The following is a 15,555-nucleotide window of genomic DNA, read 5'->3' on the forward strand; positions in this document are numbered from 1 at the left end:
TAACGTGCGTTGTTTTGTAGCGCGCTTATTTGGGCCAGCGTGTGTAAACGTGAGCACTCCGGTCATAAAATCATGGCAAAAAGCAACAGCCTTTAAAATCGGTCCGCGGATCCCCGGCAAACGGCCGGAATTACATTTTAAAGGCGACTGCAGCGGAGGATAGGACACGCGCTAAGCGGACGCACGCTCAGAATGACGCGGCAGCGGGGGGCGGGGCGTCCTGCCTCCCCGTACCGGAGACAAATACGTTACGTAAGAAAAATATGGCTTTTGGTTGGTCGAGTTCGACCCTCCTCCCCGGTAGGTAACTTATTATAAGAGTTCGCGGGCGGAGCCGAGAGTCGGCAGCGATATATGTGTGGGGGTACATTAATGCAAGCTGGGCAGAGCGCTGTCTTTTTCGAAAACGAGAACAGGAGGGGAGGTTCCCTTCACTAGTATACCTGAGGGCACTAACACAAAGGAAAAAACAGATCATTCATTTTTTAGGAAATAAAAAGGGAACTAAAGTAACTCGCGATGCCCGCTTCAAATAAAGACGGCGATGATGGTTGGAAGAAGTTTCTTTGGAATTCGGAAAAGAAGGAATTGTTAGGACGGACTGCGGGGAGTTGGTGTAAGTAATATATAATCTTCATTTTAAAAGAATCTAGTGAGAACATAGACATTAGTCTACCTGTCAAACTGGAATAGGCAGTGGGAATAAAGAGTTTTAAGGTTATGGATTTTAGGTATTTTTCCATCTCGGTTTAAGCTCATTGTTTTAACTTGTCGCTTGCCTGTAGGGCTGTCTTTAGCTACATTTCCTGTGTTCGTTTCGCGACGAGGAAATACGGCACCTGTTTGATCCGACTGAGCGGCGGCTGCTTCTGACTTCGTGTTTTTCCGTACGCGACCGGTCCCCTTGCGCGTGAGTGGATGCGGGTCTTTTTACTTCGTGATCCTACGCATGGTCGCTCAGAAGTTCATGCAGCTTTAGCTATTTCGTTTCTTTAAGACTTTGCTGTTTCCCGTGCCTTCATGGACTGGAAGTTTTCAAAATGAAAGAAACCCAATATATCCGAAGTGTGCAGCTGTGTGCAGTTTCTACACTTCCAGCTCGTTATTCGTGTGTGTGTGTGTGTGTGTGTGTGTGTGTGTGTGTGTGTGTGTGTGTGTGTAGGAGCGATGGGAGCGAGGTCATTTTGAAGGACGTCTGGTTTGAATAATTGGCTACCGATGTATTATTTCGAAAAGGCGCACACACACTTTCCCCCATTTTTTCGTAATACTTGGGCTTCCACGCCGGTGACATTCCGTTAAAATGATCTTGAGATTTCTGATTATTATAAATTAGTGGAGAATCCGGAGTGGGGTCACTGGTTAAACCATTACAATGTTATTTAAAACGTGCAGTTAAACCAATGAAACCGTGATTCCGTACAGGATACTGACTTGAAATTTATCACAGTCCAAGGTTAGTCAAGGTGATCTGGGATGTTCTTAATGCATGTGGGAACATTTGGCGCATGTTATTGTAGTGTAGGCTCTGATGTAGATAGTCAATGATGGGAATGGATTAACATCCGTTTCCCGTTGCTGCTGCATGTTGCTTGGCTTCACTGTCACTTGGCCGCGCTCTTTTTCGCTGTGCGTTGCTGTAAAATGTATTTTGTAGCATGTTGCGGTCGGTTTTTAATTGATGTGATTTATGAATGGCCTAAATTTCTAGAAAAGTTTTTTTTTTTTTTTTTTTAAGTCGTTTTTAAAATACATGTTGCGTGTGTATTTAAATCCTAATGAATGAAATGTTCGAGTCAACGCACGATTTCTTGGGCGAACACTGTAACCTCACTGATATTAATCTGTAATTTTGTCAAACGGTGGTTTTCATACCAGAGAAATCCGACGCCTGTAAGATGAAAATACTTTTCAGCCAGTGATAACATTCTAAAATGCCGGTTACTGAAATCGTGGTTGAGCACGTTTTGTCTGCTCGGTGAAAGTGAAAGCACATTGGTTTCAGTCCATGAAGACGACCAGGTCTCACTGGCTCCTAAGCACGACGCAGACGGGCCGTGCGAAGCTCCGATGCCCCCGCCCCATGCTTCTTCCCTGATTCACAGGTCCTCTGATCATTATTACTGTTACACCCCACGTGCATTTGTAACTTATTTGGAACTGGCCAATGACTGTAGCCCTCAGAATATGTTCTTTCTAAACGTCAGTTGCACTTTAACTGCTCAATGATCCTTCAAGGTTAGAGACTTTGCACCTCTTTGCATTTTATGAGTGGGTGGGATTTCAAGTGCAACTGAAGGCGCGTTCAGTAACTTCATCTTATGAAGCAACTATACATGCTAGTCTTATCTATTCCACCTTGTAAGAGGAACCTAAATCCCAAAAAGCCTTTTAGGGGTTGTCTGTGAACTGTGATTTACCTTCTGGGGATTGTGTGTGTGCGCACGCGCGCGCGCCTGTGTGTGTCTAGTTCAGTTTGTGGTGGGAATATTTGGCCGATGTGATAAGTTTGGTATTTCATTGCGTTTGGCCAAGTCTAAACCAATGTGAGACATTGTGTTCCAGTAGCCGTGTTGGGCCTTGAGGAGTCTTTTTTCTGTCCTATGGATAGAGCTGATGTTCCCTATTATGTGGGGACACCCCCCCCCACCTTGCCTGTGTCCTCTGCGTGCCAAGGACAGTCAGCAAAACGTTTGTCCATTCAAGGTTGATGTGTAGAACAATGAGAAGTGTGACTGCTTCCTGTGAGCCTGGGGGGGTGGGGAATCGAGAGACGGGGCTGATTTGTGCCAAGTCACAGGACGGGCCTGCGGGAAGCCAGGACTCAAAGTTGCCGTTAAGATTTCCGTATTTGGGACACCGTTAATGCCAGGAGAAGCCTTTAGCTGACAAAACGTTCAAATGAGTCACACTTTACATGTGTCACTAGGTTTAATGCAGTGAATTTATATTTGCACAACTGACGCTAGTCTCTGATTTATGCTCTGTATAGGGTTGCTTTTGAAACATGAGTGACTTTGTAATTGCTTGAAATTTGATTTTTAATCCCCTCCCATTACTTGACTGGTTGGTAATGCTGCGGAGTGACAGATGTGCCTGAATGCTAACTCTGTATAAGCAACGGATTTCAGGTCCATGTGTCACAAGCAAAGACTCTTCACAGGACTCTCACAATGCAAACCGTTTGCCTTTTATTTTGTAGATGCTTGTATCCAAAGCAATTTTTCCTTGTTCTGGGAGCATTGTATGATCATTGTAAGGTTTTCGGGGCGGGGGGGGGGGGGGTCACACAGGCTTGCTGTTTTGATTACCTCCATTCGCATGTAGAGCCAAGATCATTCTAACTTTCACTGCAGTAGCTATGCGTTGAGTGACAGTTTCTTCATTTTGCATCCGCAGCCAAGATCCTCCTGTTCTATGTGATCTTCTATGGCTGCTTGGCTGGAATATTTATTGGGACCATCCAAGCCCTGCTGCTCACCATCAGCGAGTACAAACCCACATACCAGGACAGAGTTGCACCACCTGGTAAGTGGGGATCTTGCTCGGGGACGTGCTGGGCACGGCAGGCTGAAGCTGCGTGTCAGAATATCTTTCCCACCCCTTCCTGGTTTTTTTTTTCCTTCACTCCCTTGTATATACAGAACATACCAGGCAGGAAAATATCATTTTACATGGATCACAGTGTGTGTTACTGATGTGTCTGTCTGCAGTATAGGAAAGTCTAAGTGACGATGTGAGTCTTTCGATTCGGGTGTAGAAACATGTTCTAATAAATGACTTTAATAAATGTCGTAATGCTGTTCTTAAATATAGGAACTCTGTAGATTTGACCGATTTTTTTTCCCAGTTTCTCAATCACGACTTTTTGCCAGTTCATAGTTTCACCATTTGATTTGTGATGTTTGTAAAGCACTCGCTGGAAAAACAGCATCTGAAAAAGGCTAAAGTTAGCATTCAAAGCTAAGTTCTACTTCACATCTACCAAGGCCTCCCAGACTAATCAAAGGCCATCAACTTCTACATCTAAAAATTCTAGATTCAGGTTTCAATATGAGATGCAGTAGGGCATCTTCAGGGCTTTAATCGGTTCCTCAGAACACCTGTGCCAGTTCTGGACACATTTTTTAGAGGACAGTTAGCTAAACTAAATTGTAAGCAGAAGAATCTCTGCTCATTGCTCCAAATATTCTGCAGAAAGTCTGGATGTGTGTGAAGCTGTACTCGTAACTGTAAGGTGGTGTGGTGAACTTCGTAGTTTTTGAATATGTAATGACTTTGTGCTGTTGTGTGGCGTATCTGCACAGTGACTTTGTTTGCAATCTTCCATGTCTTTCTGCTCTTCACTTCTGGGTAACTGTGCTACGTCCCACTGCGCTAAAGGTTCTGTACGATGCATGTGATCTTGGCCATTCTGCTTAGCTGGGTGCCACGTCATTTTATCACGTTTGACATTATCGAAATTAACAAATTTATCATAGCGACTGTCTATGCAGCATTATCATTTTTCAACATGCAGTTGGAAGGTTGTTATGTCAACCGTACCCCCTGCATATGACTGTTGAAATATAGGTATAATCCGTATGCCAAACAAGACTGAAGCATGCGATTAAGTTTCTTGCTTAATATCCTTTTGGGAGTAAGGAGGCTCCCCGTCCGAGTGTCTCACTGAATGAAAGGGGTGGCATCCATCTTGGCCTGCTCCATGAGGGCCGTCAACCTTTAATGGCTGGCTTGTGTTCTTTGTGACCCAGCTGTCCCTCACAGGGCAATCTGTAGGTATGTACTACTTCTCCACAAAGCTGCTTATTTGTACATCTGATTAAAAGGATCTCTTGGCCTATGAAGACCTCAGTATGTGTTAATGTATTGCATGTAATGTTTTAATCGGCAAATGCAGAGCTTGTTTAAGCTTTCCCAGTTACGGATTCTCTCTGGCCATTTACCACAATTGCTCAATTTCTCTGAACTCTTGTGTTATGCTGTTTGGGGGGAAAAAAATCTCTACACCAGCCTGATGGGTCTCCCCAGCCCAATGCATTGGCTTAAAGGCTTCCTCTTCCCCTTTGTCAGGCATGTTGATTTTAAGAGAGACAGCAGGCTGGGAAGCGCTCTGGACAGTCAGGCCTACCAAGGAAACTGCAGCGGCAGGGGTGGGGTCCCTTGCCTGGACGGGCATCTCCCTTTGTCAGTTTCTTGAAAGAAGGAACTGGCCAAGAAGCCCCCCCCCCTCCCCGGTCTGTTAAACGTTTCCATTGTGAGGCAGATGCACGTGAGCTAGGGAGAGTGTCGCAAGTTTGACCTGAAAGTGTGTGTGTGTGTGTGTGTGTGTGTGTGTGGATTAGGTTTACATTACATTGTGGGGACCAAATGTCCCCCACAATGCAGTAATACCTGTGTTTTTTTTGTTTTTTGTTTTTTTTTTGATGTAGGCACCATTTTTCAGGTCCCCACAAAGATTTTGAAAACAGTCAAAGTAAAAATTCCACAAGTCTCCTTTTGTTTGGTTACTTATGGTTAGGGTTAGTGCTGAGTAGCGTTAAGGGTGTCGTTACTGGGATTAGAGTTTTCCCCATGGAAATGAATGGGGAGTCCCCACAAAGATATAATTACAAACCTGTGTGTGTGTTTGGGGGTTACGTATGTATTACATTGGGGGACCAAATGTGTCCACAGTGTGATTAGAAACCTGTTATTTTCACATTGTGGGGACCAGAAAAAAATGGGGAAACTTAATTATATAAATTTCTGTCACTGCAAACAAAAACTAAAAATAGGGTTTTTCCCATAGAAATGAATGGATGGTCCCCACAAAGATATGAGTACAGGTGTGTGTGTGTGTGTGTGTGTGTGTGTGTGTGTGTGTGTGTGTGTGTGTGTGTTGTGTTTGGGGGGGGGCATTAAAAGAGTGATACACATACAGTGTGTCATTTAGAGAATTCTTTGAAGCCTGACTAAGTTCGGAACCGAGAGGCGTCTGTTTTCCCATCTTGCTTATTCTCCTCTCTTGTGTGACACGTTTGGCCCTCTGCCTGCATCGTATTGTCTCTGGGGGAAAATTACCGGCGTGCAGCACGTGGCTCTTTGAAAACGCCACTGCCATGACGTGTGCTGGCATATCTGCATGTGGGGCCGTGGCAGAAGCGTTGGCGTTGTCGGCATGGGAACTGCGCGAACAGGAATGTGGCTGATACGAAGCAACCGTTAAGCGAACAGATTCCATGCAGTTGCCTTTCCTTCGCTGCTGATGCGTTTGTACTGCTGATGTCTGATTCAACTGCTTGAAAAGTCTGTAAGAGGAGATGTGACACTAAACCAACCTTAATATTTCTCTCTTCATGCATCCTTCCATTTGTCTCCCTCTCTCCAGGTTTAACACACACCCCTTCCTCTGACAAGTCCGAGCTGTCCTTCAAAATGAGCGACCCGATAACATACTTAAAATATACAAAAGGCTTGGGAGAATTTCTAAAGATGTATAATGATGAAGTGCAGGATAAACATGAAAACTGTGGTGGTAAGGATCCTCATTCTGCGTTTGGACCCCTCCTTCCCTTCTACACCATTATAAAGCACACAAGCGAACAGTACACTGGGCATTTAAGGCAATAGGAGCCAAGTCACGTTTCAGGTTTTGAAAGTGTGTGGCCAGCTTCCAAAGTATAGATATAAGGTGGTTACATAAGAGGAAAGCCTGTCCCCATTTAATCTGTTAAAAGGCTAGTTTACACTGACGAAAAGTGAATGCTGGCTGGTCCATCCTTAAGCACAATATTCAACTCAAGACTTGGGGGCTGAAAGTCTTGATCAGCCATTGAGAGATTAGCTAAACTTTGTATTTGTACAGTACTTGGTTGAACATTAAGTCCAGACTTATTTGGCTAAAACGTGGTGGATGAATAGGAGCTACAAGAAGACTGAATATTATCTGGAAGCTGTCTGCTCTCCCTAGATACCCCAGGAGAGTACATGAACCGAGGCGATGTGGACGACGGCAATGGCGTCAGGGGATCATGCGGTTTCAAGAGGGACTGGTTGGGCCCCTGCTCTGGCATGACTGATGGAGAGTTTGGGTTCAAGGAAGGGAAACCGTGCCTGATCGTCAAACTCAACAGGATAGTCAACTTCAGACCAAAGGTGAAACCCTCCCGTCCGAGGCCTGTGATTTCTCTGCGACTTCTCTTTCTCTGTGAGAAATCTACAGCGATTGCGGCGAACTTGTCTGCATGCGGTAGCTCAAATTGCGGGGGCGGTTAATCTCTGGCGCTGCAAAGCCTGCTGTCATCGTCGGGCCTGCTCCCACCACATTCACACCTTGCGTATTTGTCTAACTGTTCCCCCCCTCCCAACAGCCTCCGATGTCCAACAACTCCATCCCCGAGGATGCCCAGTATAAAGTGCAGCCCAATGTGATTCCCCTCTACTGTACAAACAAGGTATGACTGCGTTCCTCAGTGTGCCACAGGCCATAATCATTTGGCTGTCATGGTACCCATTCACCATCCGTCGAATCGCACCATCTTGGCTGGTGTCGCACATGCTGGCGAGCCGAGCTTCACACTGAACCCGAATCTATGATACTGTATTAAGTTTGAGTTGGCTGGTCGTGAAGCTTGCGCTCGGTGGCCAATAAGACTCACTGTCGCGATCCTCTCCGCAGAGGGATGAGGATGCCGGGAAGGTCGGCGAGGTCAAGTACCACGGCATCAGCGGTGGGTTTCCCTTGCAGTACTACCCCTACTATGGCAAGGCACTGCAGCCAAATTACCTCCAGCCCCTGGTGGCCATCCAGTTTGTCAACCTCACGAGGGACACGGAGCTGCGCATCGAGTGCCGGGTCTACGGCGAGAACATTAACTACAGCGATAAGGACCGTTACCAGGGACGCTTCGACGTCAAGATCACGGTCGAGTCATGACCTCGGCTCTCAGAAATAGCACATTCTGCCCCATTTCAAAACCAACAAAATGTAGAAAAGAGGAAAAAAAAAGAATAGTCTTGAACAAACTGTCATAAATACGGGACCTACACTTAATCTGTACGCTTTACACTAGCTTTTCAGCATCTTTTAGGGTTAGATTGTAAATTACAGGAAGTAGCAATAGCAGAGTATTTATTCTACTGTAAATGATAATTCCTTGAGCCATGGGACATGTTCATTACTGTAAATTATAATTCCACTACTGATATGTAGCGAGCAGTGTTTTGTCCCTTAAGTATTGCTGCCTTGTGTGGTTTCTATATATTTTTGGAGTGTACAGTAAAAGTAGTCGCAGACACCTGTTCCTTTCCAAGCCATGTTGTAATTTACGTTCTCTTATGTGAGCAAGCTTTAGCGGTCCAAGGTGTGCGTGCGTGCGTGCGTGTGTGTGCGTGTGTGTGTGTGTGTGCATGTCTGTGTGTGCGTCTACTTGCTATCTGAAGGTACTGACATGGTATGTTCTGCTCCCGGGGCTGTGTGGGAGGAGATGACTGCACTCCACGGAAACCTACTTTTTTTTTTCCCTTTGTTTGCTAGTCAATGATTTGGGGGGGGGTAAATTTTGCATCACATTGGTTTAGTTTTCTTCCTCCTTTCGAATCACTGTTAAATGTAGGACAAGGGGGCTTATTATGCTTCTTGGGGCGGGGGAAGGTGCTTGCAGGTTTTCCATTCGCGTTAGATTTTGTGTAGAGCTGCGTCCAGCTAATGAGACTGTTGCCTTGATGGCAATGGTGCCAACTCAGCGCTTTTAAAGAGGAAACCGTTTTGCTGGAGACATCACGTGATGTGGTGTGACTTTCTGATGAATGTTTTAGCCATTTTCATTTTATATTTATGCAGTTGTACATTTTTTTTTCTTTTTTCTGCAAGAAAAAAATAAAATACCAAAGCCAACGGTCAAAGTTTCAAACCTTAAGCAATGCAGTACCCGTGTAATTGGTTGTTTCGGTGTTAATGTGCAAGTCTGTACATCCGTAAACCTTGCAGGAGTCAATCCGCTCTTGTTGTTCATTTAATCTGGGTAAGGAAAAATAAAATGGAGAAAATGTCCCGCTGCCACGTTGCTTTTTGTTCCGTGTGACACTGTCCCATATTGCAGACTCTATAAAGTAATATGCTACCACGTTACTCGAGGGGGCACAAGTAACTTAATGACTCTGTTACTACTCAAGTACAAATCATGAACATAGTAACTGCATGAACTGTTATGATTAATTAATGATGAAAGGACATGGAATCAGTAAGTGACTAACACTTCTTGGATTTATTTAACCAGTAACTAAGTACTACTACATTATTTGTGGCCCCTCAAGTAAAGTGTTTCCCAAACTCCTTTTCTGTATCCAAAGAGTTTTCAGACCATGGGGGAAAAGGCGGGATTTCTTTTGCATTTTGCTATCATTTAAAAAATCGAAACGACGACCTGATCTCAGTTGGGGCTGTAATGTGTGTTTCTTGGGGATCATTTTGGTGTTTTGATTTCTTTTTTTTTTTAAGTGTCTGGCAGCTGTGTCCGCCAGGCGGTCTGGCTGCCACAGCCCAGTAGGACCATGGCCCAGTTCCCCATGTGCTGTGGAGAGCACTCACAGCTGGGAAATGATTAATCCGTAGCAGCTCGCTGACTGGCTGCAAAGATCAGGTGCTTACAACAACGACAGTTGGGAGGTCAAACCAACTGGAGTTAAACAATAGGCCTAAGCCCTGCTCTGTCTGTTCCTATGCAGATTTGAGTCATGGGGTGTGTGTCAGGACAGTGCTGCAGCATTCACTCAGCTTTACTTTTTTTTTTTGGTCCATACCTTACTTTATAGTAATTAACATTAAGCACTTCATTTAACTTTTTTTTAACAACTCTAACAATCAGTGGTGTCATTTCCTTTATGCTTACTGGCCAGACTGGTTTGTTTGTGTTAGGAAACACCCAGTAGACTTCTCTAAGACTGAGCATGCGTTACAGCCGCTAAGCACAGTGTTTAAAGACGACGTGATCTGAAGCTTGTGCCTTTCGTTCCCTCCCTGACATTTTAGGGACTTAAGCTGAAATGTTCCACTGTCATTTGTCACTGTAACGACTTGGGTTTGTAAATTTAAAGTTTATTGCATATTTCAGATGAAATGCTCCAGTAAAATGTCCAGATATGTAAATAAATATGCACATTGCTAAGCGGCATAAATACAAATTAAGTGTAGGCCTCACATCCAATAAACGTCAGATTCTGGTTGAGCAACCGACTGCGTAAAGTGTGACTTGCAGAGGCTCCTGAGGACAAGAAAGGGCCGATGTCCCCTCTTAGAAAAGCAATTACTGCTTCGCCTGCTTGAGCTCCAGACGCAGACGGTGCGTCGTCACTGGCTGGCACACAGAGGTTTGCTTAGAATTCCGCGGTGCAGCCCACGGACAGAAGAAACGCTCTATCTTGATGGAACAAAGGGCAGCCGAGGAAACGAACACAGAAAAGGCACCATGTCTGCAGTCTGAAATGGATCCATTTCATAAACCTGAATATTCTGCCTCTGCTGTGTTTCAGTCTTTTATTCTTCCTTGGCTGTTATAACCACCCCCCCCCCCAATTTAACTTCAAGAAAGTGAAAATCATATGTTTAGGCCAATGAATAAATTAGTTTCCTCTCGATGCTGAAGTTCCTCAAGATTTTGACAGCCAGAATTTTCCATCGTGTACGTTCTTCCCACACCACTTACCTTTTGCTGGCCTCATTACTAAAATAATTGTGCTGCCATCGTGCTTCCTGACTTTTATTTATTTTCCTATGAAAATAGGCTGTTCGCTGGTCAGGATGCCCCCCCAACCAAACTATTGATTAAATAATTTCTATTTACCCCTGAAAGTGTCAACAATCAATAGTATTTCCTACGTATATTTACATAACACCATTTAATCTCTTGCACATCAGGAGGACCCGAATGTTTGGATTGGTTGAACCCGTTCTTCTATCTGCCGCTTAGCGTTAGATTCAAGCTTAAGTCCCTAATATTGTCTACATTCAGGAAAATCATCATAACTGCTGAGATTCGCCCAGAAAAACAATAATGTAAATAGACTGACTGTTTACGTGGGGGGTGGAATTCTTATACCTGTGACTGCAGTGAAATAAAGTTAAAAAAAAAAAACCCTTGAGAGTTATCTAGCTACCTCTGTCATCCATGGACTGTGTAAATTACCTGTACTAAAAAAATATACAAACAGTCATTGAGAGGATTACTCTGTAAGGAGGGCTTTCACTGCTGGGACCACACCCGCTGACAAATGGACAAGTAGGCTGCAATAATGTTTGTAAGGGTCCCTGGATAATAGCATTCAGCTATTCATTAAGATGGTGGGATAGTATTTTATCTTAAATTCTTGTTTATGTTTGAGGATTTGGAAAACACCACAGATAATCAGCATATTTCCACTGTAATGTATCTTATCTAAGCCTATAATTACAGAGAAAACGCTGCTGAAATTTGCCACCAAGGTCTCCCACTCTTCATGCCGTGGGAAGATGACTGCGGAGATTAAACTACGGCACTGTCTTAGCTGCCATTTCTCCACCATCACCTTTGTCTGAAGGGCCAGTAAGTGAACAAAGGTCTGTGTGTGAGACGTTTGGAAGGGCAGCTAAATGGAGTTTGTTCCAGGCAAGGTAAAAAATGAGCCATTCAATGGTATCATATATAAAATACAAAAAGCATGCATGCCAGATTGATCTTAGTATACAATGGACTCTGCGATGGATCGAAGCCCCATCCTGGGCTGTTCCTTGCCTTGTATGTGTGAGTGAATGGTGTGTGAGTGTGCCCTGTGATGGGTTAGTGCCCCATCCTGGGTTGTTCCCTGCCTGGCATGTGTGAGTGTGCCCATATGTTTAGGGGCTCCTGGAAACCCCAAGCACCCCCCTTTTAGGGTATCCCTGATTAAAAAAGGTGTGAAACCTGAGCACGAAATCTGGGTGTTTCAGATACAGTCTTTTAGAAACTAACCAAGCTCTGTCCTCCTAAAGTGGACCAAAAAGTGGAATAACAGAAAATATGCCCAGTTCATTTTGCATTCACATTGCGAGTTCATTTGAAAGAGGATTCAGTTCTCTTTGCGTTCACATTGCGAGTTCATTTGAAAGAGGATTCAGTTCTCTTTGCGTTCACATTGTGAGTTCATTTGAAAGAGGACTCAGTTCTCTTTGCATTCACATTGCGAGTTCATTTGAAAGAGGATTCAGTTCTCTTTGCGTTCACATTGCGAGTTCATTTGAAAGAGGATTCAGTTCTATTTGCGTTCACATTGCGAGTTCATTTGAAAGAGGATTCAATTCTCTGCGTTCACATTGCGAGTTCATTTGAAAGAGGATTCAGTTCTATTTGCGTTCACATTGCGAGTTCATTTGAAAGAGGATTCAGTTCTATTTGTGTTCACATTGCGAGTTCATTTGAAAGAGGATTCAATTCTCTGCGTTCACATTGCGAGTTCATTTGAAAGAGGATTCAGTTCTCTTTGCGTTCACATTGAGAGTTCATTTGAAAGAGGATTCAGTTCTATTTGTGTTCACATTGCGAGTTCATTTGAAAGAGGATTCAATTCTCTGCGTTCACATTGCGAGTTCATTTGAAAGAGGATTCAGTTCTCTTTGCGTTCACATTGCGAGTTCATTTGAAAGAGGATTCAGTTCTATTTGCGTTCACATTGCGAGTTCATTTGAAAGAGGATTCAGTTCTACTTGCGTTCACATTGTGAGTTCATTTGAAAGAGGATTCAGTTCTCTTTGCGTTCACATTGCGAGTTCATTTGAAAGAGGTTTCAGTTCTATTTGCGTTCACATTGCGAGTTCATTTGAAAGAGGATTCAGTTCTGTTTGCGTTCACATTGCGAGTTCATTTGAAAGAGGACTCAGTTCTCTTTGCGTTCACATTGCGAGTTCATTTGAAAGAGGATTCAGTTCTATTTGCGTTCACATTGCGAGTTCATTTGAAAGAGGATTCAATTCTCTGCATTCACATTGCAAGTTCATTTGAAAGAGGATTCAGTTCTATTTGCGTTCACATTGCGAGTAAATTTGAAAGAGGATTCAGTTCCATTTCAGCTACGATGGGGCTCCAGTCCTCTTTCTGTTCACACTGTAGTTCCTCGGGAGCTCTCAGATCTTCGCTGTTGTGGATTATGGGTGGTGTCCAAGTGCAATCGCATGTGACCTGTCTGTGGCAGGGGTGGGAATCTGATTGCCATGGTGTTTGTGTGGCTTTTTCCTGGGGGCTGGACTGGAGTTGACAACCATTACTGGCCGATTGAGAAGTCATCCCGAAAAACCCGCACCCATGGATCAGGTTCCCCACCCCGGGTCTACGGCAAGCCTAGTTGGCTAAAATGAAATGGTTAACCCCAACACAGATTTGAAGCAAACCAAACTGAGACCACCTCCCGGTTCGTTTCGTTTCAGATGGGATTGAGTTCGTTGGAGTGTGTAAAACATGCTGACTAATTGCCCTGCGCTCTTTTTGAGGATTGAAAGGGACCAAGTGTGAAAACACCTTCAGTGAATTGGTCAGGAGCAAAAATTGGCAACATGGCCAGAGCTGATAGGCTGTAATTACACCAGCAACCCACAGGTGACCTGCAGACAGCAGGCAAAATCTAATTTTAATGAGCCCACATGGGACACCAAAGCACCTGCTTGCACGAGAACCACCAGTCTGCATTGGGTATAATGGGCAGCACCATATACCTAACCCACACTGCACTGGGGCTTCCCAGAGCTGAAGATTCTGATGCCTACAGGCATACGCGATTAGAGGGAGTTAGTTAAATTTGGAAACTGAAATCTATGTATAAGTACAAGCATTTTATGACTAGACTATGTACATTATTCATCTCCAGTGTGTTAACGTCGTTCAATTAGAAACTATTCATTTATTTAGTACTACAATGAAGATTTGTACTTACAAAGTCTGATCCCATAGTGACGTTGTTCTCTCTGCAGCTACTGGAAAAAAGAGATCTTCACAACACCTTTAATGCTATCAGATGGAGGCTAGGCTAGGCTAGGCTAGGAGCATTGCCTCAATGTTCTGCCTGAGAGGATGCTGCTATCTGCCATGAGTCTTACACTTTGTTTGCATTCCCATTGAAATATCTTCAGCAGCAGCTTGAAAGGGATGCAATGTCCTCTGCCCACTGGACTTAAATCGGCTGTTAGAGGCCTGCAGTGGCAGACCGCGGGCCGGCTTTGGCTGACACTCACCAGGGTGCCAGCGTGTGGCAGGCCAGTGCCAGTGTGTGGCAGGCCACGGGCTGGCTTTGGCTGGCACTCACCGGGGTGCCAGTGTGTGGCAGGCCAGTGCCAGTGTGTGGCAGGCCACGGGCTGGCTTTGGCTGGCACTCACCGGGGTGCCAGTGTGCGGCAGGCCGATGCCAGTGTGCGGCAGACCCTGATGCTTCTGCTGATGCAGGTGGCAGCTAACTGCTGATCAGCCCCAGGGCCTGCTGTTATGATTACACAAGTCCACACAAGTACCCACAATTTACATAGAATTATCCAGCTTGAAAACATCAGCACACGTGCACAGGCTGCAGTTTCCAATTGGTGCAAAGTACACTTGATCTCCACCATTCAAGACTTCAGTCAGTTCCATGAATGGTTCAAATACACAGAACCGAAACACATATAATCTACTTGCAATATATTTACACAGGAATATATTTTCACTTCCAAATTTGAATGTTTTCTCTCTACAGTTAAAAAAAATCATTGACCTGTTCCTAATTCAGCATGACTGAAAAGTCAAATAAATAAATAAAACTTAAAAAATACAGCAGATATAATGAAAGTCTGGCAGATCAGTTATATACGACGTCTGCTTTGAAATAGGAGCAGATTCAATGTGACTCAGAAGCAAAAAAAAAGAAACAAATGTAAGTGACTTTACAATAAACGCATTCGAGGTAAGTCCACGACTAGGGATCCGCCCCAACAACATACTGCTATTAACATAACAAACCTCGTTTCCCACGCCAAAAAGGTCCCGTCAAAAAAATCATATCCCTCCAGCTCGCCTTGGGGTGCCTGTGTGAGTCACTTGGAATCTTGACTTCAGCGTAGTTAGCATCCCTGCACAGCAGAAAGGCATTCGCTCACTTCCTGGCACTTGATTAAAAATTGCTGCATGTCTGAGAGAGGAGGCCCTGACTGTGTTTTTATGAATAAGCATGTGACAATGCTTGCACCTACATTATAGTATTTCCATGTCATATGGTGTGGGTAATGCGAGAGCACTAGCCATAAAATGAAATCACAGTGGTATGCTAATAACACAGCTTAAATTAATCTAATTCATTACTTTTTAGCACGCAAGTAAAGACAGAAGAACTCTATTACTAATTGAGTAATTTTCAAAGGGAAATTAAGATCAAATAAATACGAACATTTTTAGTGGTTTTAAAGCATCGTATGTGACAGCATGGTGCTGAAAGTCAGGACTCTGAGCCCCGCTTGATCCACGCAGCCCCACTTCATGCACGCAGCCCCGCTTGATCCATGCAGCTCCGTTTCATGCACGCAGCCCCGCTTGATACATGCAGCCC

The 15,555-nt window shown here is 44.3% G+C and overlaps 1 protein-coding gene across 1 annotated transcript; it reads left to right on the plus strand.

Annotated features, from left to right (window-relative positions):
* Positions 1–328: 328 nt before the first annotated feature.
* LOC125722924 (sodium/potassium-transporting ATPase subunit beta-1-like) lies at positions 329–9,032 on the plus strand. The gene is made up of 6 exons (XM_048999185.1): positions 329–616; positions 3,400–3,528; positions 6,371–6,517; positions 6,953–7,137; positions 7,353–7,436; positions 7,661–9,032. The coding sequence occupies exons 1-6, from the start codon at positions 520–522 to the stop codon at positions 7,916–7,918; spliced, it is 900 nt and encodes a 299-aa protein (XP_048855142.1). The 5' UTR covers positions 329–519; the 3' UTR covers positions 7,919–9,032.
* Positions 9,033–15,555: the final 6,523 nt, after the last annotated feature.

The sequence above is a fragment of the Brienomyrus brachyistius genome, unplaced genomic scaffold (genome assembly GCF_023856365.1).
Source record: "Brienomyrus brachyistius isolate T26 unplaced genomic scaffold, BBRACH_0.4 scaffold44, whole genome shotgun sequence".
Classification (NCBI taxonomy): domain Eukaryota; kingdom Metazoa; phylum Chordata; class Actinopteri; order Osteoglossiformes; family Mormyridae; genus Brienomyrus; species Brienomyrus brachyistius.